The 26,010-nt window shown below is 38.2% G+C and overlaps 1 protein-coding gene across 6 annotated transcripts in view; it reads right to left on the bottom strand.

Annotated features, from left to right (window-relative positions):
- The window catches only part of LOC6035628, a 365,398-nt gene that overhangs the window by 256,552 nt on the left and 82,836 nt on the right, over positions 1-26,010 (bottom strand). For all 6 annotated transcript variants that reach the window (XM_038262382.1, XM_038262378.1, XM_038262380.1 and 3 more), the window contains one exon: positions 18,424-19,278. In XM_038262382.1, the coding sequence (XP_038118310.1) occupies positions 18,424-18,469 (46 nt within the window). In that variant the 5' untranslated portion in view covers positions 18,470-19,278. The remainder of the gene's footprint in view (positions 1-18,423; positions 19,279-26,010) is intronic.

The following is a 26,010-nucleotide window of genomic DNA, read 5'->3' as shown; positions in this document are numbered from 1 at the left end:
ATTCATCTGAAACAAGAACGAACTTGATCCGACTAACCTGCTAGTCACACCGACTAAATTCGTCGAAGCAACTCTTTTTAGGCGCTCGTTTTAGGGAACACGTCATGGCCAAATCAACAAGAAAGCATTAAAATTTGAATTCAACCATTTAAATTTAACTAATTTGGGGTCGCTGAATACGAATATGACACTCAGAATATCCCAAAATATTCAGAAATCCAGAAATTCAAGATGGCGGCCAATATGGCGCCTGTACAATAGCGGGAACAAATATTTGAGGGTGTAGTAGCCGTTCAACTACTCAAATCTAAATAATTTAGGGCCTCTGACCATAAATATGACACATAGAATACTCCAAAGTATTCAGTAATCCAGAAATCCAAGATGGCGGCCAATATGGCGCCTGTAGAATATTCGGAATATTTATTTGAGGGTGTAACAGCCTTTCAATCACTCAAATCTAACTAATTTGGGGTCGCTGGCCACGAATATGAAACTCAGGATACTCCAAAGTATTCCAAGATCATGAATTCCAAGATGGCGGCCAATATGGCGCCTGCAGAATATTGGGAATATTTATTTGAGGGTGTAACAGCCTTTCAACCACTCAAATCTAACTAACTTGGGGACGCTGAACACGAATATGACACTAAGAATACTCCAAAGTATTCCAAGATCAAGAACTTCAAGATGGCGGCCAATATGGCGCCTGTAGATTATGGGAAACATTTATTTGAGAGTGAAATAGGCATTCAACCACTCAAATCTAACTAATTTGGGGTCGCTGGCCACGAATATGAAACTTAGGATACTGCAAAGTATTCCAAGATCATGAATTCCAAGATGGCGGCCAATATGGCGACTGTAGTATATTGGGAATATTTATTTGAGGTTGTAAAAGCCATGCAACCACTCAAATCCAACTAATTTGGGGTATGAATATGAGGAATATCACATTAACAGTTTTAAAAACAGTTTTAAAAACGGGTACCACGATATCTCAACACTGATTTGGTCAAATTAGCTCAAAATGTTGATGATAGCTCGTTCAACCGGTCCCGTGTACATGACCAAGGCCGATTTAAAAAAAAGTTTATTTAAACAAAGTAGCAGTGGTAATGTAACAGGCATGACCAAAGTGACGAAGAACGAATAAAGAAATTACAACCGCTCTTTATATAGTTTATAAGTTAGTTTTAAGATATCCCTTTTCCCTTTTGTACATGTAGGACCTCCTACATTTGAAATCACTGAATAGCGAAAGCTACAATATTTCATGAATAAATGAAAGTTGCTAGTATTTAAAATTGAGGTGAAAAGTCATCGTTTGTGATTGGACACTCAATAATATTTTAACTGAATGAATGTACATGGAAAAGAAATTTGAATAAATATAAATTGAAAAAAAAAAAATAAAGAAATTACAATTAGCTGAGATTTTGAGCTCCTCTTGTTTCGGTTGTAGACCACCGACTGAAACCAGCCTTTAAATTTCCCGTGGTTTTTATAAGGAAGCGGGAACAGTACTGAAAATGTCAGGGGTCATGACGCGAAAATCGGCGACGCTTACACGAATTTTTCAGATCCATTCACTGAACCGCAAAACCGTGACTGACATTTTGGTTTGCTTCATGTGTACGCTGGGTTGGAAACTTTTTGAAGGCCTGAGCGGGAAGGCTAGTTCCTAAAGACGCCACCTAGTGGCGCTTGCGAGAAGAGCTGAGCTCCTCTCGCTTCGGTGGTAGACCACCGACTAAATCTTGCATTGAGTTGACGCATGGTTTTATAGAGAGGGCGTGTCATCCCGCGAGGCAGTCCAGCCAATCCAACCAGTCCAGTCGTTCAGAAGCAACTAATGCTGTGAAGGAAGTGGCGTTTATATTTATACCAAAACCGTCGGCCTTGCTGCTTCTGTGATTTTCCCCTCTCCTTGGGGAAGTCGTTTCATTCTTCGGCGTTTCATTTCGCTTCGGGAAATTTTGGAATGCTTCTCTGTATAGAGCCCTAATACGAAGTTCTTCGTCAACAGATACAATATTTTTGCTGTTTTTCATATAAAAAAGTCGTCAGTTTTTGATTTGTACTTTTTTAAGAAGCAAAATTTAAAAATCAAGCTTCGTCATGCACTCGGGATATGTCTCGAGAGTCTTCAATTTCAACTCGGTGATTCGAGAAAAACGTTCACAATGTTTGACTGCCGTTCGCTTTGCGCATGGAATTTTTTTTTAACTTAAATCGTCTCTTAGGGGAACAGCATCTAATTCCAGCGTGCCTCTAATGTTGGCAGGTCAGAACTTTGACATTCAATTAAAGCTTATTCAAAGCGTTTTCAAATGAAATCGAGGGATAAATAGCCCAATAAGAAGTGAGCAAGCAAGTTTCTATCCAACAGTTTTGCAAAATTAGTTGTTAAAATAGTGCAAATCAGCAACTTGGATAGAGTTAGGAGCGAGTGCTTAACCTGCCAATCGTACCAAACATACGCCCCTACTCAGTTTAAGGATCAACTACACGCGAACATCTTTTGTTTCGACTATTTTACGAAAATTGTCATATTTCTGAGTAGAAAACAGCTAGAGACCCACTTTTTGTATTAGGTCCTGTAGAAATGTAATGTAAAGTTAACAAGGCCTAAACTGATCTGATTAATTCAATAGTTTCTTCAAAAAAACAATTAAAAACTTGCGAAAATAGCAAAAAATCGCGTGTCCTTTTAACAATTAAATATCTTTATGAAACTTTCAGAAGCGATTGAAAATAATATTTTAATCGCCGAAAAATCCAAAAAAAAATTTATGCATGAATTGTTTGATAAGCTTATCAACTACAAAACCCTCACGCTTTTAACGTTAAATTTATTGTCAATCAGCCTCAAGGTTAATTAGTTTGTTTTGTTTTTCGTACATGGTTTCCTGTAGTTTAGTTGTTGATAACTTACTGCAGTTTGAACCATTTTTCAAATGTTTTGTAAACAAAAGAATACGCTTTTGCTTCATTTTGGTTTTAAAAGTAATATTTTTATCTGATTAAATTTCCTTATCAGCCAAATAAAGTTGAATTTTCGAGCTTTCAAATCATGCAAAATGTTCATAGTTTTGTGAGAAATTAATAGAGTTTTGTGCGATACAAAAAAAGAGGACCAAATCTCCCCATTCTCCCCTACCCAATTGCATTCAAGTGATCAAAGACATTCTAGATTATGTCTTGGAATACATTGATTGAGATTGGTTAAAAGATTAGGGAAACAAATCAAATTGTTTTCATTTCTTCTAAATTTGGAACACCCTATCGTTCACGTGCAGATCGGTCCCTTTGAACCGCCGCAAGAAGCTCGCAATACTGCTACCATGTGTGTAGTTCATACATTTTCAACGCCCCGAAACGGTCACAAACACAACACACACCGGCCAGAGGAACATTCGAACTGATCCCGCGTGACACCGTCAGTTAGTCCGTCAGTCAAACTGGACGACGGCTGGTGAATTTCGTGACAAACCGTGACACGCCCTGCCTGCTGATGCTGACCAAGCGATAACGAAGCACGACAAATGGCCCAAGCTTATATTATTTGGTACGAGCCGACCTGCGATGGGCTGTACGAGTCACACCAATTGAAGTCTAGACTTAAACTCGAGTTTGCCCGAAGTATGGGCTAATCGATTGGGGTTTGGTGTAGTTCGTGCCAGGAGAAACTTTGTAAGGTCAGCAACAAATGTGAAGGCCAATTCTTTTGATGAATTGTGTAGGATAACCAATTTGTTAGGAGCTAAACAAAAAGAAATGAAATTAAACGGATATCATAAAATCTAGGATCAATCAATCTGATTTGACAATTTTTGTTAAATTTGGAGCAGATCTCAAACATATTTCATTTTGAAAAGTTAAATTTTTCATTGTTTTCCTTTTTATTACTATGCACCTAACACATTAACAGCTATATTTCATTAATTTATAGCAACTGCTACTTGTCAATTTCAAACTCATAAACCTAAAATTACCGTCATTTCAAAGTGGAAGTAAATTCCCATCGCTCCATAGTTTCCACTTGGTGAACTTTCATATTTCCTTCATAAATAAACTTCCGTCCTGCCTGCCTTCCGTTTGTGTGACATCGCATAAATTCACGCCGAGATCTATAAAACCATTCGCTGACATTTACGACCTCTTTGCCACTTTTCGAACCAGGCGGTGGTGGCGTTGCACGAAAAGTGCATGCCTTGCAGCGGCTCGAATGAAGCCAGAGAGCACTGCCAGCACACGTTAATGAATGTTTGAGTAAGAAAACTTTCTCGTTGCTACAAATAGTCACTCGCTGGTAGGTAATAACAAACTCTGGCAGAACAGACGTTCCGACTGTAATATATGTAATAAGCCTAGACGGCGTGGCACAGTACGTGCAATGCAGGTTTCTCTGTTTGCATAGTCTTACCTTTCATTGGTTTAGACAGTTCGTGCCAATGTTCAATTCAATTCAATTCAATTCGGTTTTATTGGTGAATAATCAAGATACAATAAGTTCTTTTGAGGTACATAACAGAGTTTTGGAGTTCCTTACAGCTGTGTGTTACATCATGATCCATTTTGGAACAGTTATTGCTTGTAAATAAAGGTGTCACCAAGAGTAAGAAAAATATAAAAAAACTTACTAAAATTGCAAGGGAAAGGGGATAGAAATAGAAAAAGCTTAAAACTAGATCACAGTATTTTATCCTTTATAGATGTGCTTGATCATCAGCTCCCCAAGGGCCAGGAATTGCTCCGCCTTGTTACGGCAGGTCCGAAACCGCGTCATCATCTCCCCTGCGAGAGCAAAGAACTCTGGCAGGGTAAAGAGATCTTCTCCGGTAACTTCTTGCTGGGCCGTATTGCCACTGCCGGCAGCGACCACGCTGGCGAACGATCGCCCCCATCCAGGAGGGAACGCTGAGTTGTCCGCTGGAACCGTACGATGACCAGCTGCCGGCACGGTTTCGCTCGTACTTCGCTGAGGAGGGTGGGACGCTGCTGCTTTCTTCTTCCTCTTTTCCTGCTCCTCGAGGTAGTTTTTCCGTGCGCTGCATCCACGGTAGTTGCTGGTATGGTTACCTCCGCAGTTGGCGCACTTGATGCGCGCCTTCGTTTGCTCTGTCTTGTCCCCCAAGTCCGCTTTGCACGGCAGTGCACACGCCTCAGAGAGGTGTGATTCACCGCACTTCACACAGCGGGGCGGGAGGTTGCAGTTCCGCGAGCCGTGGCCGAATTTCTGGCAACGGTGGCATTGTGCTGCGTCCGACGGGTTCTTTGAGTAGAACCGCCAGTTTACCCAAAACCCGTCCAACGCCTTAGTTCGCCGCAGGTCTTGAATTTTGACGGTGCCGCGGTCGAAGTACAACAGGTACAATGTGTGTGTACCTGTGACTGTTGTCTTCCGCGAGAGCACTTTTATGTCACGCGGCGTTATTCCAGCACCCGAGAGGTCCTTCTTGACGTCGGAGATCGGGCGGTCTTGGTACCCCTGCAAAACGACCTTAACGGCAGTCTTCTGCACGGGGTCGAATGTGTAAAACTTGAAGTTTTGACGCTTCAATTTCTCCACAACCAGGTCGAAGTTCTTTTCGTCAAATGTGTAAACTTGCACTGACGACTTACCGATTTTCAGACAATATCCGAGGCCTTCCAGCAACTCGTCAATATCGTCCGCCAACGTGTCCAAAACAAAAATTGGAGGTGGTCTACGTTCCTTTGGAGAATTGTTCTTTTTTGGCGTCGACACTTTCTTCCGTGCACGTCCGTCATCGTCGTCGTCGTCGGTAGAGCTGCTACCATCGGTGTTGTTGTTTTCTTCGTCGTCGCTCAGCATCTGGAACTCGTTCCTGATGGGGATGTTGGCGGATGTTGATGTGCCACTGGTCGTGGCACCGGAAGTACCGGAACGGGTTCGCACTGGTGATCTCGGAACGTATCCGGGATGTAGATACTTTTTGTCGATTCCATCTGCGCTCACGCTCCCCTGCGCGATGGCGGCCGACACGGCGTTGGTTTGTTTACCTTTTTGCACACGGCCGGTAGACGAACTTCGCGGGTTTTTCGAGGCCGCACTCGAACTGCCACGGCCACGGCCGGCCTTTGGCATGCTGAAGAAGCAAACTCGCGGGTAATCACTAACAACTACGGCGAAAAATTTCGAAAAAACGGTAGAGCACAGAGCACTTGACTGCTGCTTGCTCTCGTGCGTACACGGAGTTCGTTCGTGCCAATGTTGCTTGCTGTTTGCAGTTTATTATGTGCAACATTTTATTGCTTCTTGGAATCGTATCATAGAGTAGATAGATTCAACGGAAGTTGTGTTTCCACTGCAACATTTTGTAATTATAAAGCGTACTCGAAATTAAATATGAATTGATGCGAATTAATAGACTTGTTTTCTGCGAATCACAGCTAATAATGTTTCCACTTTATTAAATATCCATTTCATATCCTGGAATCGTAATGTGAACTGCAAAAAAAAAATCAATATAAAAAGTGTTCTTGTTTTGAGTGCTCAGATAGTGTTAGCAAAAAGAGAAACAACATTGCGAAAATAGTTAAAAATTGAATAACGTGCAGCATTTTGAAACATTTTAAAGAAAATTGGCTGTGGAGATTTAAACAGCTTTGAATTTGTCTAGAACTTCCGTGTTAACAATTAATTATTAATTTTAAATATTAGGTGAACACAGCGCCGTACCTATGGGTTGGCGCAGTTGGACGACCGTACAAAGAGAAACGCATAAAAGAACTTTTTCAAAACTTTTTTTTTTGTAAAATCGCAATAACTTGTGATTTTTTAAAGCAAACCCCTTATGTACAGATATTAAAAATTTTGTATTTGTCTTCTCTACAACTTTGTTGAACATTGTTACACTCTCAAAAATAACCCTGCAAAGTTAAAAAAACACGAAATTTTAAAATGACAAATTTTGTTCTAAATTTAAAAATGACCCTTTTGGGTCAATGTAGATTCGAATGGAACATTTAATTTCCCATAAAATAATATGTTCCAATTTTTTTTACAGCTGAGTAAACGAAAATGGCCGAGTTTTTAAAACATTGTTAGTGTTTTTTTTCGTTGAAAAATGCGTTTTTTCGGAACTCCATCAAATCGGGCGTACAATTTTACATAAAAGTCGCTTTGACGCAAAATTTCTATCTCATCACCGTTTCAGGCTGCAAATTATTGAAAAACACCTCTTTTTTCGCATGTTCAAAAATGAAAGGGGTCGTACCGCCCCTCCGTCATGAGACATCGTAAAACGGACTTCGGACTTTAGATGTACATTCTATACTGGCAAATAACTCGCATAGGCATTTGGAAGGTGTTAGCTCTGCCGAGCTTCGGTGACCCATTTCTATGTTGGCTAGCCGTGCGCGAGGTACTTCAGCTTTATCGAAAAGCCCCGCCCTGAAGAACGTTTGCACCAATCGGATTCAAATGTTATTTAGAACTTCCGAACCCTTGTCAAATGGAAAAGGACCCAGTGCGTTTATAGTTGATAACAGTATTCCTGATTCCATTCATAGCTCACCAAGTCGCGATGGAATAGTGGGTAGCATTTTTGATTTACAATCCAAAGGACCGGGACCGAACCCCTACTCGAGTGAATTTGATTTTTCGTTCATGTTCAGAGTTTCAATATTTATATTTCCTATACTTTCTCGTTGGGAGCAGATGAGAATCGCACCCAGGACCTTTTGCTTACAAATCAAACACCGTAACCAGTCAGCCACGGACGCTCCTCTCCCTTTTATAAGCAACTTCGTGCATTGAAATTTGCCTACGCTATTTCAAAAAATCAGAGTTTAGTAAAAGGAAAATTGCTGTAAATGTTCACCAATAAGATCAGCATATTTTTTTCATGAAAAAAAGGGTTTTCAGAGCACACAAGCTGTTCCACTTTTTGCTTAACCAGTGTTGTTTACTTTTAAAATCGTCTTAAAAGTTTTGGTGATAAGAAATTCTTCAAACTTTGTTTTTATTTAATACAAAAAAAAAACTATCGAGGTTTGAAAACATTCGTATAGTTGCAGATCATAATTTAAAAAATATGAAAAATATTTTTAAGCATTAAACGTTTATACCTTCCACCCAATTCAAGCAATCTGCATGCTTTATCCACCAAACGAAAGGGGAAGTCTTAAATTGCAAGTAGACTACCTCACAAAGTTGATAAAACTTTGTTAAAGTATTCAAAAGTTAAGATGAAAATGAAAAATGAATGCAGGAAAAATCCCGGCTACTGATTGGCTGAGAGCACTTTACAAATTTTGCCTTGTCTCCTGCTTTCGTGGAACTGTCACGCGAGAATGTTGCACCACTTTTGCCACATTTCATGCGAACTATTTAAGCTAGCACTTAGCCTCAGAAAATTTCAGTGCCTACCGTGGTTTCATCAAAGACGGATCCACGATGGTAATTTTATTGCTCAGACACACACATGCACACATTGATAGACACAGGTTGTGCACCAATTTGGAAGGAATTCTGTTCTAATGAAGATTGTTAGGACGGTCACCAGAAAACCAGAATGATTTGGGTCAATGGGGTTGGGACCACATTTATAGGATATTGGCCACACCCGGAGTGACCAGTGCCCTCGGGAAGGTTCTACCGGGGGGACATTAATCGAACCATACGACTTGGGCAATATGGGTATCAACATTCATAGTTTTTGAAACTGGTAATGAAAATGGCCATTTTGACCTGATTCGCTACACCCGGAGTGGCCAGTTCCCTCGGGAAGTTTATACCGGGGGGACATTTTCCGAACCATACGACTTGGGGCAATATGGGTATCAAATTTTATGGTTGATACAGGACATGAAAATTACAATTTTGATTGTGGTGATCACAACCTAGAGTGGCCGGTTCCCTATGGGAGGTCCTCCCGGGGGGACATTTTCCGAACCATAATTGTTTTGGAAATATTTTCGTGTTTTGGTAATTTATTTCCACAGAGGGGCCAAAAATTGAAAACATTGATTTGGAATAAATAATTTAGGATTAAATAAAAAGGCAATGATTTAAAAATATAAAATAAAATAAAATATTTTTTAGGAGTTTTGTACAAAGTTCTTTGTCATATTGGTAATGTAGAATATAACCACCTGCACCTTTTTACCAAATATAATGCTCTTGTTATTATCATTAAAATAAGTTTTATCATGAATTGCGGTGGATTTTGAATGATATTTAATTGATTTAGACGAAATGTGGTCTTGTTATTTTATAAATTTGGTGAAGGATTTTTTTTCTTTTTTTCTAATTAGACCGACATGAAATCCAAAGCTAAATCAGCTAACTATTCAACGAATCCAGGAAAGCTCTTTGTGTGTATGTAGGGATGTTGGTCTGATTATCTCAGTACTGGTTGAACCAATTTGGACTGTTCTGGCCTCATTCAATTCGTCTTGGGATCTCATTAGTCCCTTTTGAAAATTTTGAAGTTTAGTAAAGTACTTCAAAAGTTATGCTAAAAACGATTTTGACTAAAGTACGGAAGATTGTCAAAAAGGGTGGTTTTTGTAAGAAACCCCGACATGCTATACTTTTTTAGAAAGGCATTTTAAACACCTTTCTAACGATCCAAAACATTGAAGATCAAAAATCAAACCATCCACATTAACGACCCCCGGGTCTTTTGTGGTCTCTATTGCAAGTTTCTGCTCGAACCTAGGAGTCCGAAGGCTTGAATGGGGAGAGCACCCAAACCTCTTTTTACTCCTAGGAACCTTCCACCCCAGTGTTTGAACTGACGAACTTTGGATTGCGAGTCCAACCGCCGCCAGCGATTCCACCGGAGTAGGCTTGGTTTGGTGTGTTGTTTGTACTTATGGCATGGAGACGACTCCTACACCTGGAATGACTTAACGGCCTAACAACCAAGGCCGGGACCGACATTTTACTTCCTCATCCGATGGAAGGTTGCAGCAGATGGGAATCGAACCCAGAATCATCCGCTTACAAAGCGGACAGCGTAACCATTCGGCCACGCACTGCCAACATTGAAGATCTGAAAACCAAATCAAAAGTTTTAAGCACTTAAGCGTAATTTATACACTTTTTAGAAGCCGGATCTTAAATGTTTTGATGAAGACATTGTCCGTATCTGGCATGCGCCATCCTAACGAAATTCAAATATTGTCTAACTAAATGTTTTCCATGTAATTTTACTAGCTGAATCTAAATATGCCCTCAGAACTGAACCATAGTGTCAACATATCTCGTTTTGGGCATATTTTGGTTTTCTATGTAGAATAATCACATAAATCCAATATATTATTACATTTTGACACATTGTCTCAGTTCTGAAGGCAGATTCAGATTCAGCTGGATAAATTACATGGAAAAGCTTATATGTAGTTGGACAATCATTCATACGCCTTTCTTCTTGAAAATGACGATGGATCCCTTAGCCCGCTTGACTATCAAACCGATAAACAGTAGATAGGAGAAACGCCTCTATCATCATGAGATTTCGGTGAAGTATGTTTTCTTGAAGTTATCGGATACATGTTCACATTTATGGGTGTAAAATTAAATAAAATTAAAACAAACATAATGTGCACTTGCTTGAAAATGTAGATATTATTATGATAAATTTTTTTTTTATTATAATGAATACAATAAATAAAAGTAGGGTTCTAATCTTGTTTCAGCAACTTGATTTGGAACATCTAGAATCTGACAAGACGTCGCAAACGTAATCCTACCTAGTTGAAATTCTGCAATTCCATCATCACGGTAAACACGTTCCAGATGAAATTTCCGGCCCTCGAGCGTTGTTCTCTTCACCGGTGTCAAGGTGTGCATCTGAAGTGCATAATATGCAACTGTGTTCATTCTATCGTTGGGCATGAATGGCAGCTGAAGGGATTCGCATTCGCAGCTTTGCTCTCTCGGAAAATCGTGACGAGTATCCTTTTGTGAGCACGCGGTGGCTCCTCGTGTTCTTCGTCTAATGAAAATTGTGGGCACGTGTGGGAGTAGTGTATGTACGGTTAAGCATACAATGTGTCTGAATCAAGCCGTTCAAACGGAGCAGAAGGGATCAAGAGCTAGTGCAATATGGTTTGGAACTGATGTGTGTCATTCGTGAAAGCTCATTGTCAAAATTAACAAGCTTCTTCATGGTGTCGTTCATGGTGCTCTCGTTCTTGGAGAAGAGTTGAAGAAAAGTACTTCATTTGTAATGAATGAATGCACTTTCAAAGCTTCAACTCTTGACAGTTGAACAGAGTTGGACAATTTTTGACCACTTAACACCTCTTTAATCTCACTGTTCCCCCTCTCACATACTCTAAGATGCGATTCGTACTCGAGTGAGGTGGCACTTGAAGTTTTTCGAGGCCCGTTTAGACCGTGTGCCTCAATCAGATGTGAAACCTGCTCCCGTCAGCGTTTTACGCGATCCTTGGACACCAGCCATCCTTCCTCAAGGGAGATCCCCGTGCCAGGGATGCAGCGGCCATGAAAAGGCTCCAACAAAGATGACACAGATGTCTTTTTCTGCTGGTACAAATCGAAGCCGCCGGCAAGGCGCAAAACTTCGAATGAAGACAATTTTGTTTTTGCTGAGCAGTGATGCCAAATTTATTAAATGTTTTCACTTTAAAAATCTAAACGGGCTTTTTAAATTACTTAGGTGATAATGATCAAATAAACAATCTAAAGTTAGCTTTAAAAATCAAATTTTATTTATTTTTGAAATATCTGCTGACAATCGTGAAACTGGCATCCATTGCATAAAAAAAGATCTCGAGTGTCCTGAAGGTCCTGGTGCCAATCTCGTCGAAACGACAGCAAGGCGGCAACATGACAATAGTTTCTGTTTTATAGTCATAGTCGTCGTCATCGGGGTGCAAATTGAATTGGAGAAAATAAACGGGAATGCTCTCAAGTTCTTCGGCGAAACGAAGCGAGGACATTGATTTTTATTGACTGTTTGGTCAAGATGAAGCAGCGTGGCAAGCAAATCTAATTAGGTGGGTAAATGAAACCGAGATGACACTCGGGAGTTTCAGATTTTATTTCTAATGCGTAGTCAGTGCTAATAGAAAAATAGAGCTTAAATAGAGCATGAAATTGCAACAAAATATTTTCAATCACGTTCGCATTATGCGATTGTTGAATCAACAATATTGATATCTATTTTTACGTGATATGAATGATGATTCAGTAACAATTGAACTCAAACATAGTTTTGGATCATCTGATCACCCATATTCATAAAACTATTTTTTTCATTAAATTAGCATAGTTTGTCATAATTTGTTATCGCCAATTTTTATATAATCTCCATAAAGTTTTTCTTATTTATTACAAAACCTTTTAGAAAGGAATAAACGCCGACTTTTGAAATCAGTCACTTCTTTAATCACCTGTAATGTTCAACATAAACCTTCCAACCCTAAACAGTTTCTCCCATCCGTGAAGGCACGGCCTGGTTTGGTGTGATACGAACACAGTCATCTACCTCCACCGTTTGCTTTCGATCATGAAAATTTAATTAAAGGTTATTGATTTATCTTTCTTCCTGGGCGCTGTTCCACCACAACAGGGGCAGAAACAGCAACAGAGCGGTCGGGAAAACACCTTTTCACGTGGTGGTGGTGGTTTCTCTATAAAAACACTCCCACTCCCAGGGGGCAATACCCATACAAACTCACGCTACTTTCACAGGAAGGATTCCTACACCGTATATACAGTACAAATCGGAAGGATTAACGAGCGGCCTGGAACAAATGGGACGGCTGATAGACGACCAAAGACGCCGAGTGATTTATATTTGATTTGAGCACCACAGGCGTCGTCGTTTGCAATATTGCATGCAAGCTAGGATATTTCCTTCAGTTTTTTTTCGAAGAAAAGTCGTTTTACCAACCATTATATTAATTTATTGTAGCAAAGAGAAAAGAAGGAAATGGGACGCCCATGATCATATCCCATTTGGGAAAACCATCCGTCAAAAATCTATTAGCCATAACCAAGGGCAAAGAAAGATACATGGAAACGAAAAAGTCATGATAAGGATTTTTTCATCCATTCCTTTCCAGTAGGGTGGAGTAGTCATCAATGAGACACGGGAAACAATGATAAAATGGCTCTCACAAGTTGTAGTTTTAACCAATCAGGCTCATATTTGAGGGAAAGGTGTGTCTACTGGATACACGTCTGCCATAATAGTGTCTTTGGTTATAGACGCTCCATTGAAAAGTTATTCATAAATGTTTGATTCTGGGGTCTAAAAGTAAACTATGGAAAATAATTCATTTGCGCTCGTAGGCTGTCATTTACCCCAAAACTAATATTTCTTCAAATTTCTTTCGACGTTCCATAGGGATTGAGTTGGGCTACAATTTCCTTTCATTAGGTTTGGCTAAAATTTAGAATATACCCAGAATCCAGGGCTGTCTCATTGTTCCCCACTCATTTCAGCCCATGGGTAACAATGAGACACTTAAATTTTTCTTCATTAAACTTTTCAAAATCTGTGGTGATCTTTCAAAACTTGACTTCATTTAACTTCATTTAACCAAAAATACAAAGTTATTTGGTATAAATATATGGATTTTACAACATTTAAATACTTTTTAGTATAACTTTTGTTAGTTAAATTTTCATGTTGGCAAAATTGTTCTAAAATGTTCAAGGCAAGTCACCTGCAATGAAACAATAAGAAAACATGATGTTTTACTAGAAAATTTTTGATTTTCGTAGAGTGTCTCATTGTTCCCCAGCTGTCTCATTGTTCCTGCCAAGTGCGTTTACAATGAGACAGTTGAATAACTCTCGCTGTAGAGGTCGGATCGATCTCATATTTTGATCAATGTTAGAACACACTAAAAGAAAGAAAATGCAACAAAAAGCTTATAAAACATGCTGATGAAAAAATAACAAAAATCGTTGAAAGTTGAAAACCAAAAGTGTCTCATTGATGACTACCCTACCCTAACTAAGCTTTGTGTAGCGTGACAAGAAAATTTGAAAATTTTGATATATCTCAAGAGGCTCGATTCTTTAGGCAAAAATAAATAACTGTGCCAATTTTGAGCCAAATCGAGTAAGGTTTAGGGGTTGATCGAAGATTTGGGAAAATTTGCAATTATGTATGAAGAGAAATATTGTTTCAGGATGTTGGAGGCAGATGGCGCAGGTCTCGCCTAAAATTGTTCAAGTGTGAGATTCTTGTGGTAAAATCAATTCCCTACAACTTTGTCGAAGGATGAAAGAAGATCCGAGTTGCCACACAGGTGAAGGTTTTATCAGTGGAGCAACTGTCAGACTTCGGCCATTCAATTTTTTTTATCCTACTAAAACTTTTTTGGTGCCTTCGGTATGCCCAAAGAAGCCTTTTTGCATCATTAGTTTGTCCTTATAATTTTCCTTACAAATTTGTCAGCTGTCCATACAAAAATTATGTATGAAAATTCAAAAATCTGTATCTTTTAAAGGAATTTTTCGATCGATTCGGCAAAGTTACAGGTATGGATAAGGACTAGACTAAAAAAATTAAACACTATTTTTTATATAAGTTTTAGGATTGATGTCTCCTCCTCCTGGCAGTGCGTGGCCGAATGGTTACGCTGTCCGCTTTGTAAGCGGATGATTCTGGGTTCGATTACCATCTGCTGCAACCTTCCATCGGATGAGGAAGCAAAATGTCGGTCCCGGCCTTGGTTGTTAGGCCGTTAAGTCATTCCAGGTGTAGGAGTCGTCTCCATGCCATAAGTACAAACAACACACCAAACCAAGCCTACTCCGGTGGAATCGCTGGCGGCGGTTGGACTCGCAATCCAAAGGTCGTCAGTTCAAACACTGGGGTGGAAGGTTCCTTGGAGTAAAAAGAGGTTTGGGTGCTCTCCCCATTCAAGCCTTCGGACTCCTAGGTTCGAGCAGAAACTTGCAATAGAGACCACAAAAGACCTGGGGGTCGTTAATGTGGTTGGTTTGATTTTGTCTCCTAAAAATTTCACCAGCTTTTAAGAAATTTCCAGGTTGTGCAAAAAATCTTTGACCGAGTTATGATTTTTTAATTGATACTGTTGGGATGCGACCCTATTCGCACCAGACTGCGAACTGTCTTCGTGACAACATCAACATCTATCAGCCGTGCAGAGTCTTCGATTCTCTCTTGCACCCGCGCCGGCTGAAGAAGTGCGATCATTCTGTAATTACTTATAACTTGATCTAATAAAATTTACTTGTTACGGTAAACACCTCGCATTACTCGGTATCGTAACAGATACTATTTTTTTTCAAAAAATCGAAATATTGGTCGCAAAATATTTCAACTTAATTTTTCGATGTAAAATCAAACATAAATTTAGTGAAATTTCGATAAAGTGCACCGTTTCCAAGTTAAAGCCATTTTGAGATAACTTTTTTGAAAATAGTCACATTTTTTTCATTTTTTTTTAATTAGTGCAGCAGCTAATGGTCCGATTTACAATGTCAAAATATGAAACATTTGTAAAATTTTCAGATATTTTCAAAAACAATATTTTTATTTTTTTTTAATCAAGACTAACATTTTAAAAGGACGTCATATTGAATGTTTTAGTAAGTTAGTTAGTTGTCTTTATTAACGAGCCTTTCAGCCATAGACGCTGGTTCGGTTCGGCATTGAATGTTTTATCGAATTCTAAAATTATTATTTTTTAAGCAAGAAAAAAGCCTCAGAAGTTTGAATTCAATAAATTTTAGTTTTGCACAAAGCAACCAATCGACTTGACCTTTGTACTCAGTTTCAACCCAAGAATTACAGGTGGTGCCATTTCCAGCACCCTTTGCCACAGAAACAAGTCGTAATTTGCGCAGACACGCAATTGAGCTGTTGGTTTTTAGTGCTAATTAGCTTGTCGGGAGCAGACCACAATTAGTTATGTAGAATTTGAAATTTATCGAGTGTAAGTGACAGCGGATGAAATGTTTTTATCAATGAGAAAGTATTGGTTGGATAAATTTAGTCAAGCATAGTTGATTTTATGGATGACTGTTTTTCATTACCAATTAAACCTCTCTTTTTAAATAAATATATACAGCAATTCCTCACGAAACAGCATGATTCGAAAAAAAAAGTTCTCCGATCGAGCTCAATTTTTTTCTGGGGGATCCTTGGCCGAAATAATTAGACCCGTATTTTTTTGTTTGGCCATTAGGGTGACCTACGCCGTTTTAGGGTGGTTCGAAAAATGGCAATTTTCGTCGATTTTCGCAAAAACCACTTTTTTCAAAAAATCCTATCTCCGCGCCAATTCATCCGATTTTAGCTGTCCTAGACACAAAAGAAAGGTGATTAGTTTGGCTATTTGGGAAAAATAGTAAGAAGTTTCAAAAATCTAGCTTAACATTTGAAAAGGTATTATGAAAACTTAAAATGCTGTTTTGAAGGTCTCGGGACCAAAGAGCCTATGTCTAAAAATATTTTTATCGGATTCCTCGGAAAATTTCACATTACATATCACAAAATGGTGAAGTTATGTCATCGATACTCTGAGATACGATTTTTTGAAAATAAAACTGGATTTTTCGTCGCGCCACGCGCAAAAATGGGAAAATGACGAAAACGGGAAAAAATCGACTTTTTTTCACTAAAACTGCGATAACTTTAAAATTTCAGCGATGACCTATACATGTTTTTCGAACCACCCTAACACGGCGTAGGTCACCCTAATGGCCAAACAAAAAAATACGAGCCTAATTATTTCGGTCAAGGATCCCCCAGAAAAATTTTGAGCCCGATCGGAGAACTTTTTTTTCGAATCATGCTGTTTTCGTGGGGAATTGCTGTATAATGGAAAAGATGAAAAGTCTAGGTTATACATGAAGCCTTCAAATACATGAAAACCAAAAGTTAAGATTTTTATATTTTGAAACAAGGATTTCACTCGCGATGCTTATGAACATTAACAAATATTTAAGCTTCTATAGACAATTAGCTTGGAAGAATTCTACCTCAATTACGGATGGAATTTTAGAGTTATTATGAATATGAAATCTGTTAGGCAAATTCAAGCGGTCTAAAAATCTTTATCAAAACAATCCAATATCCAAAGCCTCAAACAAGGCCTTCTCATTTCTCATGTATTGAAATCCACGATCCATTGACTCAATAGGCTATCGGAATGAATGGAGCCATTCACGAGGAACGATAACGATTCACCACCACTGTTGTAGCTATTCTTGGCAAGATGCAACCTCTCAATTGATTTCCCATTCCAAGCAATGGCTGCAATATGTTTTCGATTGTTGTCTGTTGATGTGGAAATAATGCGAGTTTTATTGCATTTGTGTTGAAGCTCTTCAGTTGGGAAAGGTGTTAGGGAAGGGGAAGGTGTCAACGTGGAATCGCGATAAACAACTTAACAAACAATCTATCTTTGAGAGTTTTTTGGTCTAGTTTTTCAACTAGACTTCTAAACAGTTGATCTGGCTGCTTTGAAATTGTGACAAAAAGCTGTATTTGAAGCAAAGGTGAGTTTTTTCCACTTGTTTGGCTATTTTGAAATGAAAGCTCATAGAAATTCCCACCTTTGTTCATCCCTCAATTATTGAACTAAGTTAACTAAGACAACTAAAACTTAATTGTTCATCCGAAAAAATAGGCGGCCGAAATTCTGCGCATTTAAAATAAATAACGTCATGATTCGAATTCCCGGACGCTTCGAAACCCGGACACTACATCTTGTTTTATCAATTATTTGAATATATGATCGCGTTATGAATGTCAAAACTGTGTTATTTGATGAATTTCAATATCAACTTTTATTTAAAGTTTGTTTGAACGCTGCTGCAGAAATTTATGGTTTCGATTTCCTTAAATTCTAGCAAATTTTTATATAAACTATCGATTGTTTTGATGTTAACAGTTTATTTGAGACCTAAAGAATGCCATTCACTAACATTTCAGTCCAAATTTGTGCGATTCATAAGTAAAATCGAGTGTCCGGAATTCGAATCAGCTTTTATCAGTGTCCGGGATTCGAAGCACAACAAATCATTTTAATTTTAAAATTCTGATGAAAAATTGTTAGAAAATACATATTTTGCATGCATTTTCGTGAAGCTGACTGTTTATACTACATCCTGATGATATTTCTACGTTTCCAACTTGTTATATGATTTTTTGCCAGCTATAACAAAAATGATATGCTACTAAGTGTCCGGATTTCGAATCATGACGTTATTCAATGTCAGTGTCAAAACAAATCAAAACTAACAACTTAAAACTTTCGACTAATTGGCAAACATTTGTGTCTGGTAACGAGAAGGTTCACCAAAGCCGCATAATTGAACAAAGTTTGGCGACGCAAGATAAACAAAATCTGTCATGCTGCCGGTTCACCGCTTTAATTACTTAGTCAAATTTAGCTTTGATATTCCACGTTCCACTAGTAGATACTCACCAGCAAGCCCTGCGTGTACAGCTAGCAAAGCGGCAAAAGCGAGCATCTTAAATCCAGCGATGCCCTTCTCAGAAGTGTTGTGCTCTGACGAAGGGTGCCCACATTGGATCTGCGATGCTGACGAGGTTTTCCAGCAGCTTTTGAATTCTACTTGTTGTTGCGATTTTCTTATTTTTTCCAGGGTGTTCTTGTTGACTTGATGAGCTTTTTTCTTTCTTCTGCTTCGCCAAGTACCTTGACGACACAAGTATTTTCTGCTAAAACGGGTTTAATCCTTTATCGTTGGACACTCAGGGGTTAACTTTTCACCTTTGTATACACTCTCATGAAGTGTTTCATTTTCACGACCGACAACTTTTTCTATCCTGTGCAAAGTAAAATCAACTTTTTTTCCCACACTTTTCCACTTCAAAAGCACTTTACATCAGCGGCAACTCTCTTGCAGCTTGGAAAAGCATTTTCCTCATTTCACTTATTTCCATTTCTGCGTAGAAATTACATTTTCCTTCATTCGATGTCACTCAGTCGCGCAATATCTATCAACGAGTGCGACGTTTTACAAATTCAACGGAACTTGCCTCATTCTCGCATTCATTTGTCGCAACTTTTCGTTTGAAGTTTGCCCCCCTTCAACTTTGATAGCATTTTTTTTTAAGCTGAAAACGATTAACGACGCTTCCGATGGACAGTGCTGCCTCTGGTGATGGAACTTTCAGCAACATTGTTCGTTCGCTCATTTCCTTGCAGGGTCCTTTCCTTCGATTTGAACCAACTTTTCATGGCGTTATTCGAGGAGAACTCTACAAAAAAGCTCTCACTTTGGTAATGAGTTTTGAACTTGCCAGTCACAGTTTTCTGAAATGGAAAGAAGAATAGACACAAATAATTAGATTTTGCTAAAGTTTAAATTCAATTCTAAAAACAAGCAACGGGGAAAGAAGGAGGGAAGCTTTTACATAAGAAGACTTTAATATATCTTGTCAAGTTTATTTTTGAAACAGCTGGAATGAAGAAAATATTTCAAAGCATTCATTGCGACAGAAATATTGCTCGGTTTTACTTTAGACCAGCCTTAAACACACTCTTTTTTGAGTAATTTTACATACAAAATGTGTGAAAATGTGAACCTGATGAAAATTCACCAGTTTCTGGAATATCACATTTTTTTTGACACGCAATCTTTCACTATGCATCGATGAATATTACCATCATATTTTTTTCTGTGTGCTGCGCGGTTCTTAAAATACTTTATGCACCAAAATCCACAACACTTGACCTGATAATTAACATTTTTATAAATTATGGGTACTAACAAAGCCTTAACAAACTGGTTCCAACTCCGAGCAGAAGGGATCTCTTGACCGAAACAAAAAAAAAAGTAACCCTTCTTAAGCCCAAATAGCTGGAAAAGGCAAATTTACGGCTTCTTGGAATTAATTTAAATTTGGACCGGGAGAAAAAAATATGACGGACAAGGTACCTCATTCAATGCCACAAGCTTCACATGAATTTTTAAACGATGGTTTATAGTACGTCCCAAGTAATGATTTGAGTTTCGCCGGGAATTGAATTTTCGACTAGCACCTCGGTAGTCCACAGAAAAAAAAATTATGGTAATATTCATCAGGAAATGATGAAAAATTTTGTGTCGAAAGAAAAGTAACATAACATCAGGATCTGGTGAATTTTCATCAGTGTTTTATAAATATTCATCAGGTTCACATTTTTAAACACTTTTAAAGCTAAACCATACAAAAAGGAGGTAATATTCAACCAACCAAATTTTCACAATTTATTTTTTTTCTGTGGTGTGAGGTGGGAATTTTTTATTGAATAGATCCGAAAATTTCGTAAAAGTAAACCAATAGTTTCCGAGACATCACCTGCTGGAAATTTAAGGCTAATTAGGTGACACTTTCATTGTCATCGATTCATTTTTTTGTGAGTCTGTATTTCAGAAACTAATTGCCCGGTTTTCAAAGTTCCAGAGAAAAAATTGCAGGAAATATTCTCAGCTTTTCAAAACTATTTGTTTCAGGGGCGCTTTTCTTTCAAAAAGTATTTTTAAAATGCAAAAAAACGAAGAGAAATCGGAAATGTATACTTAAAAGTAGCTTTAACTTGAAAGCGGTTCATTTTACAAAACAAATTGTAAGGAACTTTTTGATTGATAATTTGATTTAAAACATGATAAAATATCGTAAATTAAAAAAAAAATATTACGGGAATTTAACTTTAAGTAATAGAAAGCTACATAAAAAATCGAAAAAACCGTGTTTTCAGAAAAGTCCTACAAATACAAAATGATTTCTTTTGACAAAGTTTCATTCAAATCAAAGAAATAAAAATTTAAAAACTGCGAAAAAAATTGTGAAATCATAGAGACTATTCTTAGCTAATAAAAGTATTTAAAAGCTTTTCAATGCCCAAACATTCAGGGCTGCGGAGTCGGGTCATATTTCAAGCGACTCCGACTTCGACTCCGACTCCGACCCACCAACTCTAGCCGACTCCGACTCCGACTCCGACTCCAGCTTTCTAAAAATGGTTGGCTCCGACTCCGACTCCAAATATTTTTAAATATTTCAAAAGTTAGTTTACTATTATTTCGAAAACATTGATAAATAGTATTATTTAAAAACTCTATAAGTGGAAAAAAACCGGAAAAAAGTTTCTAGTTTTACAAGTTTTAGACGTTATTGAAGCAAAAATAATAAAATGCCAGTTTTGAAGGCATTTGCAGAAGAACAGTTTGGTAAGTAAATTTGGATTTATTTACTTAACCTCAAATTTTCATTAAATTGATTAAAAGCTAAAATATTAAATAGTCATTTTTTTAATGACAATTAAAAGAAAGCTGGCCTTAATGATTGATTTAAAACAAATAAAATAAAAAAATGAAAAAAGAAACTATTTTTTAAAGCTTTATTGAAATTATTAAGACGTACATGAACATCACGCCAAGGCTGAAGAATGTTATTATTACACATCAATGTATCTAAAAAAAACTTCGTGGTAAGATCGCTTAAGGGGTCCTTTTCAAATATCCGTGACCTAGAAAAATTTTACCTTGGAATTTTGGATTTATTTGAATTTTTATTTTTTTTATATATTCAAAAGGAGGCGCGCGATACTTCTTGCATCTTCACCTAAAACGAAGTTTTATGAATGGTCGTGCGCCTCCATGAAAATATATGAAAAAAACTTAGAATTGGATAAAAAACTAAAATCCACAGGATAAATATTTTCTAGGTCACGTATATTTTTTTTATCTTGAAATCCTGTCCTATCCTGAAATCTTGAGATTTGTTCAATGATAATTTGCAACAATATCAAAATAGTTTGCCTAAAGATCTACATTCTCAGGCACTTTTAACATTGATTTACTTAAAACCACCAAGACATTCACTATCGGGGTATAAGATGACTGTGTGTGTACTTTTTTCAGAAAGAACTAGATTAAATTTGTTCAAATTTGAGTATAAAGGGTACATTAATAATGGCAAAAGCATGCAGTCAAAATTCAATTAAATATTTCTGACTACAAAACCAATATTGTTTTTTTTTTTTTTTTTGAGTATGATGATACTACATACTTGGGTAAGAGCTGATTAATAGGTTATCATTTAGTAATCTCTAAAAATATAAAAATGGCAACGCAGCGCATGCAACTTGAAAAAAAATAATTTTGTAAATTAATCTGTTTTATAGCCAATACTAAAAGATAAAAAATAAACATAATTTTTGTTGAATTTAAGATAACTCCGACTCCGACTCCAACTCCGGGTTATCAGAAATTTTCGGCTCCAACTCCAACTCCGACTCCAGCTAATAAAATTTAACCGACTCCGGCTCCGACTCCGACTCCAGCTGTTCGAGTACTTATGACTCCGACTCCAGGTTTCCCAAAAAGACCCGCCTCCACCGACTCCGACTCCGACTCCACAGCCCTGGTTAAGAGCACACATTTAAAATTTGCACATCCTCAAAGGCTGGATGTCATAATCATTGTTGGAAATTGATCTCATTTCTCTACATGACATGAATTTTGCTAAATATTTAGTGAAAGTCTACACATACTTGTGAATTGAGCATAGTTAAAAAAAAAGTCAATTTATGATTTTTATCCATGATTTTTCTCATACAATTTTCCTAATGATGAAAAAATAATAGTGCCTGAAGATTTGTTAGACACTTTTACTGTGCACCCAGTGAATTAATAGGATTATCCAGTCATCTCTCTACTATCCAATAGCTAACCTAACCTAGTTTTCCACCGAACCAACCTTGACCAGGTCCTGTGTCCATCCTTATTCCACCGGGACTTATGCTGGAACCGCCACGCATTGTACGCTATGATAGCGCCACCAGGCTTTCATTATTAGTGTCACATGCGACGGATTCTCTACTAACACCACGGTCCAGTTGATTGGCCTCAAAAGGTCCAAGGACATCTCACCACACAGCAAGGAGCAGCCGCCAGCAGCTGGGATTTAAGGTTTATGATGTGGCCACCGACGCTGTAAAGTCCAGCCAGCCAGTGACCATTAGGGTGCCCAGAAAAAATGACCCCCAGCTCCACAAGCCGAAAACTGATCCTTAGGGTATTCTAAGCCTCTGTGCAAAATTTGAGCGAAATCGGTCAACATTAACCCATTGATACTCGGGCATGAAGTTTGTATGGGAAAAATCGTCAAAATGTATGGAGAAACGGCACAGTTTCGTAATACTCCCTGTAGGTGGCGTTGCGAGTGTCCAAAGTTTGCCAAACGTGAGATTCTTATGTGAAATTTAATGCCCAACAACTTTGTAGAAGAAAGCAAGACGATCCGAGTTAACCCCAAAAAGTTATTAGCATTTTAGTGAAGTGGTCTCCAACCGACATGGCCAAAGGGCCTAATCCGGTATTGCCACTCAGCAATTCTCCACGAAAACAGCATGGAAAAAAACAAAAGTGCTCGGATCGGGCTCAAAATTTTTCTGGGGGTTCCCTGGCCGAAATTATTAGACCCGTATTTTTTTGTTTGGCCATTAGGGTGACCTACGCCGTGTTAGGGTGGTCTGAAATATGGCCATTTTCGTCGATTTTCGCAAAAACCACTTTTTTCGAAAAATCATAACTCCTCGCCATTTTAACCGATTTCAATTGTCTTATACGCAAATGAAAGGTGATAAGTCGGTCTTTCAAAGAAAAATGGTAAGAAGTTTCAAAAATCTACACAGAAAAAAAAAAATCGGGTAAATTTACATCATTTATGATGTACCAAAAGTGCACGTCATTAATGATGCGAATTTACATCAAATTCATTTTAAATTTAAATGCCATCCGATGTAAACGTGCCGAACAAACAGCGCATCGAAAAGTGTAAATTTCCGATGAAATCTACGTAAATTTACCCAAGTCGAAATTTTTTTTACTCCGTTGAATCTCGAATCCGATGTAATTTTCATACGCTTTAAATGTTTTTTCAAGATTTAAAAGCGCTCGAAAGTTTCATCTGATTCAGATTCAACGGAGTGTCGCAAAAGCGCTAGCGAAACAAAGCAATGTATTATTGGAGCAACTTTTGAAAAGTGCCTAAAAGCGTTTTGACATCTGGGACTATTTTATATTCTAACTCTTTTCAAAGGCTTTGATTGCTTTTTTGGTTTTGTTTTTGGCGTCTAAATATATATATATATATATATATATATATATATATCTATATGATGCTATTACCTATTGATTCCCTGTTGAAAATATAAAATCATTCTAAAAAACTTATGAAAGGATTCTTGTAGAAATACTTTCAATGAAACAAAGTTTTTGACTTCTACTTCTTAACTTAACATTTAAAAAACTTGCTTGGTTTTCAATTGATACATTTCTGTTGTCATCAGACGATCTCAGATAACATCAAAACTTGAACAGAAAGCTCAGTCTGCTACTGATGGTGTCATCCAGTCAGGGTGATTAGCGGTTGTTGATCCTACAAAGAGTTCAAAAGTTATCGTTTTAAAATAAGCAAAGCAGTTCAAATTCTCAAAATGCTTATCCGTCATTTTCTCGTGTTGCTCCAGACTTATGCGTAGATCAAAACTTTTTGCTCTACTTTGGAGGTCAACATAAACTATCTGGAGCAACACTTGACAGGGGCGGTACGACGTTGCCCTTACGGCCTTTCATTACACGCGTTTAAATGGGACGAGAAGCCATAAGAGCAATGCCGTACCGCCCCTCTCAAATGTTGCTCCAGATAGTTTATGTTGACCTCCAAAGTAGAGCAAAAAGTTTTGATCTACACATAAGTCTGGAGCAACACGAGAAAATGAATCTGGAATTGATCCGAAAGAAGCGCTGTACTTTCAAAGCTTAGACGTTACAGGTTCCCTCAAGCAACGTCCACATTATGACGCAACGATTCCGCAACAACACTCTTCCAGATGGCTGGTTTTGCTATCCTGTCCTGTCCTGTCCGAGACCGGAGGCCCGATGGGGAGGTGATGGTAGAGCAGATTATGGCCGTTGGACAAGCAGCTAAAAAAAATAATTTGAAATCAGTTTTTTTTTACACATTTTTTCAAAATTCCGCTTTTATTGCTGCCCCCTGTGGTTGAAAATGTCTTAGACAATGAAGGCCACCAGTTCCAATTTCTTCCTCTCGTCAACTTACCATACAACACAATCCTGGCCATCGGCCACTGCCAATCTTCACGTAGCCGATTCTTCTCGTCCACGTCGGTCATCTCTGACACAAACCACTACCAGTCGATTTGTTCCGAGGGCACATTTCCATCGACAAAGCACACAAGTCGCGGACCGACGAAAAACACTTGACCGATTTAAGGAACGGGCACTTTTTTTTTAAAATTAAACTACCGAATACCGAATGCTACGGAATGAAAGAGAACTAAGCGCAAATCGAAGAAGGCTTAGCGGTATTTTTTTTTTCAGCCGAACCGCAGCTGCACTCGCGAGTCGCGTAATCAAGAACCAAAACAAAACAGAAAACGGAGAAAACGTCAATCCAGTTACACGTTACGATAGAATCCGGCAGATTTGTACACGGTTATGAAAATATAGTCATTTGACAATGAGTAAAACATCGAAAAACACCGGTTTTCTCAGAAACGTGTACAGTTGTGTTACACATTAAAATTTACAAATTACAAATTTTGTTTGTATTGGTGTGACACGTGTGGCGGTTTTCTCTGGCTGCTAGTTGAGTTTTTTTCGTTTGTCCACCGCGGTGTGTTCGTTCGTTTTGTCACGGTTTTACCGTTCATCGAACCGGATGGACAATTTTCCCCTGCAGGCTTCAGCAAGAAACCATCGTTAGGTTACATTCCGGATCCGGTGTTATCTGTTGGATAAAATTGGAGGATCTGATAAATACTTACGCGGAGGATGGGTAATAGTTCGAGAATTTCTTCGAAGCAGAGCTGGTAGACGAACGTGATACGTTGTGTTGTGGTTCGGGAGAAGAAGCAGGAACATACTGTGCCGGTGCTCAGGAGGATGAAATGGACGCATCCAGGTTAACTTTCCGGTGGGACTATCAAAGCAGCACGGTTACATAGGCGACGTGAAGAGCAAGAACCGTAAGA

Source organism: Culex quinquefasciatus, chromosome 3 (genome assembly GCF_015732765.1).
Source record: "Culex quinquefasciatus strain JHB chromosome 3, VPISU_Cqui_1.0_pri_paternal, whole genome shotgun sequence".
Classification (NCBI taxonomy): Eukaryota; Metazoa; Arthropoda; class Insecta; order Diptera; family Culicidae; genus Culex; species Culex quinquefasciatus.
The sequence above is the reverse complement of the archived record's forward strand: the minus strand, read 5'-3'. Positions and strand labels throughout refer to the sequence as shown.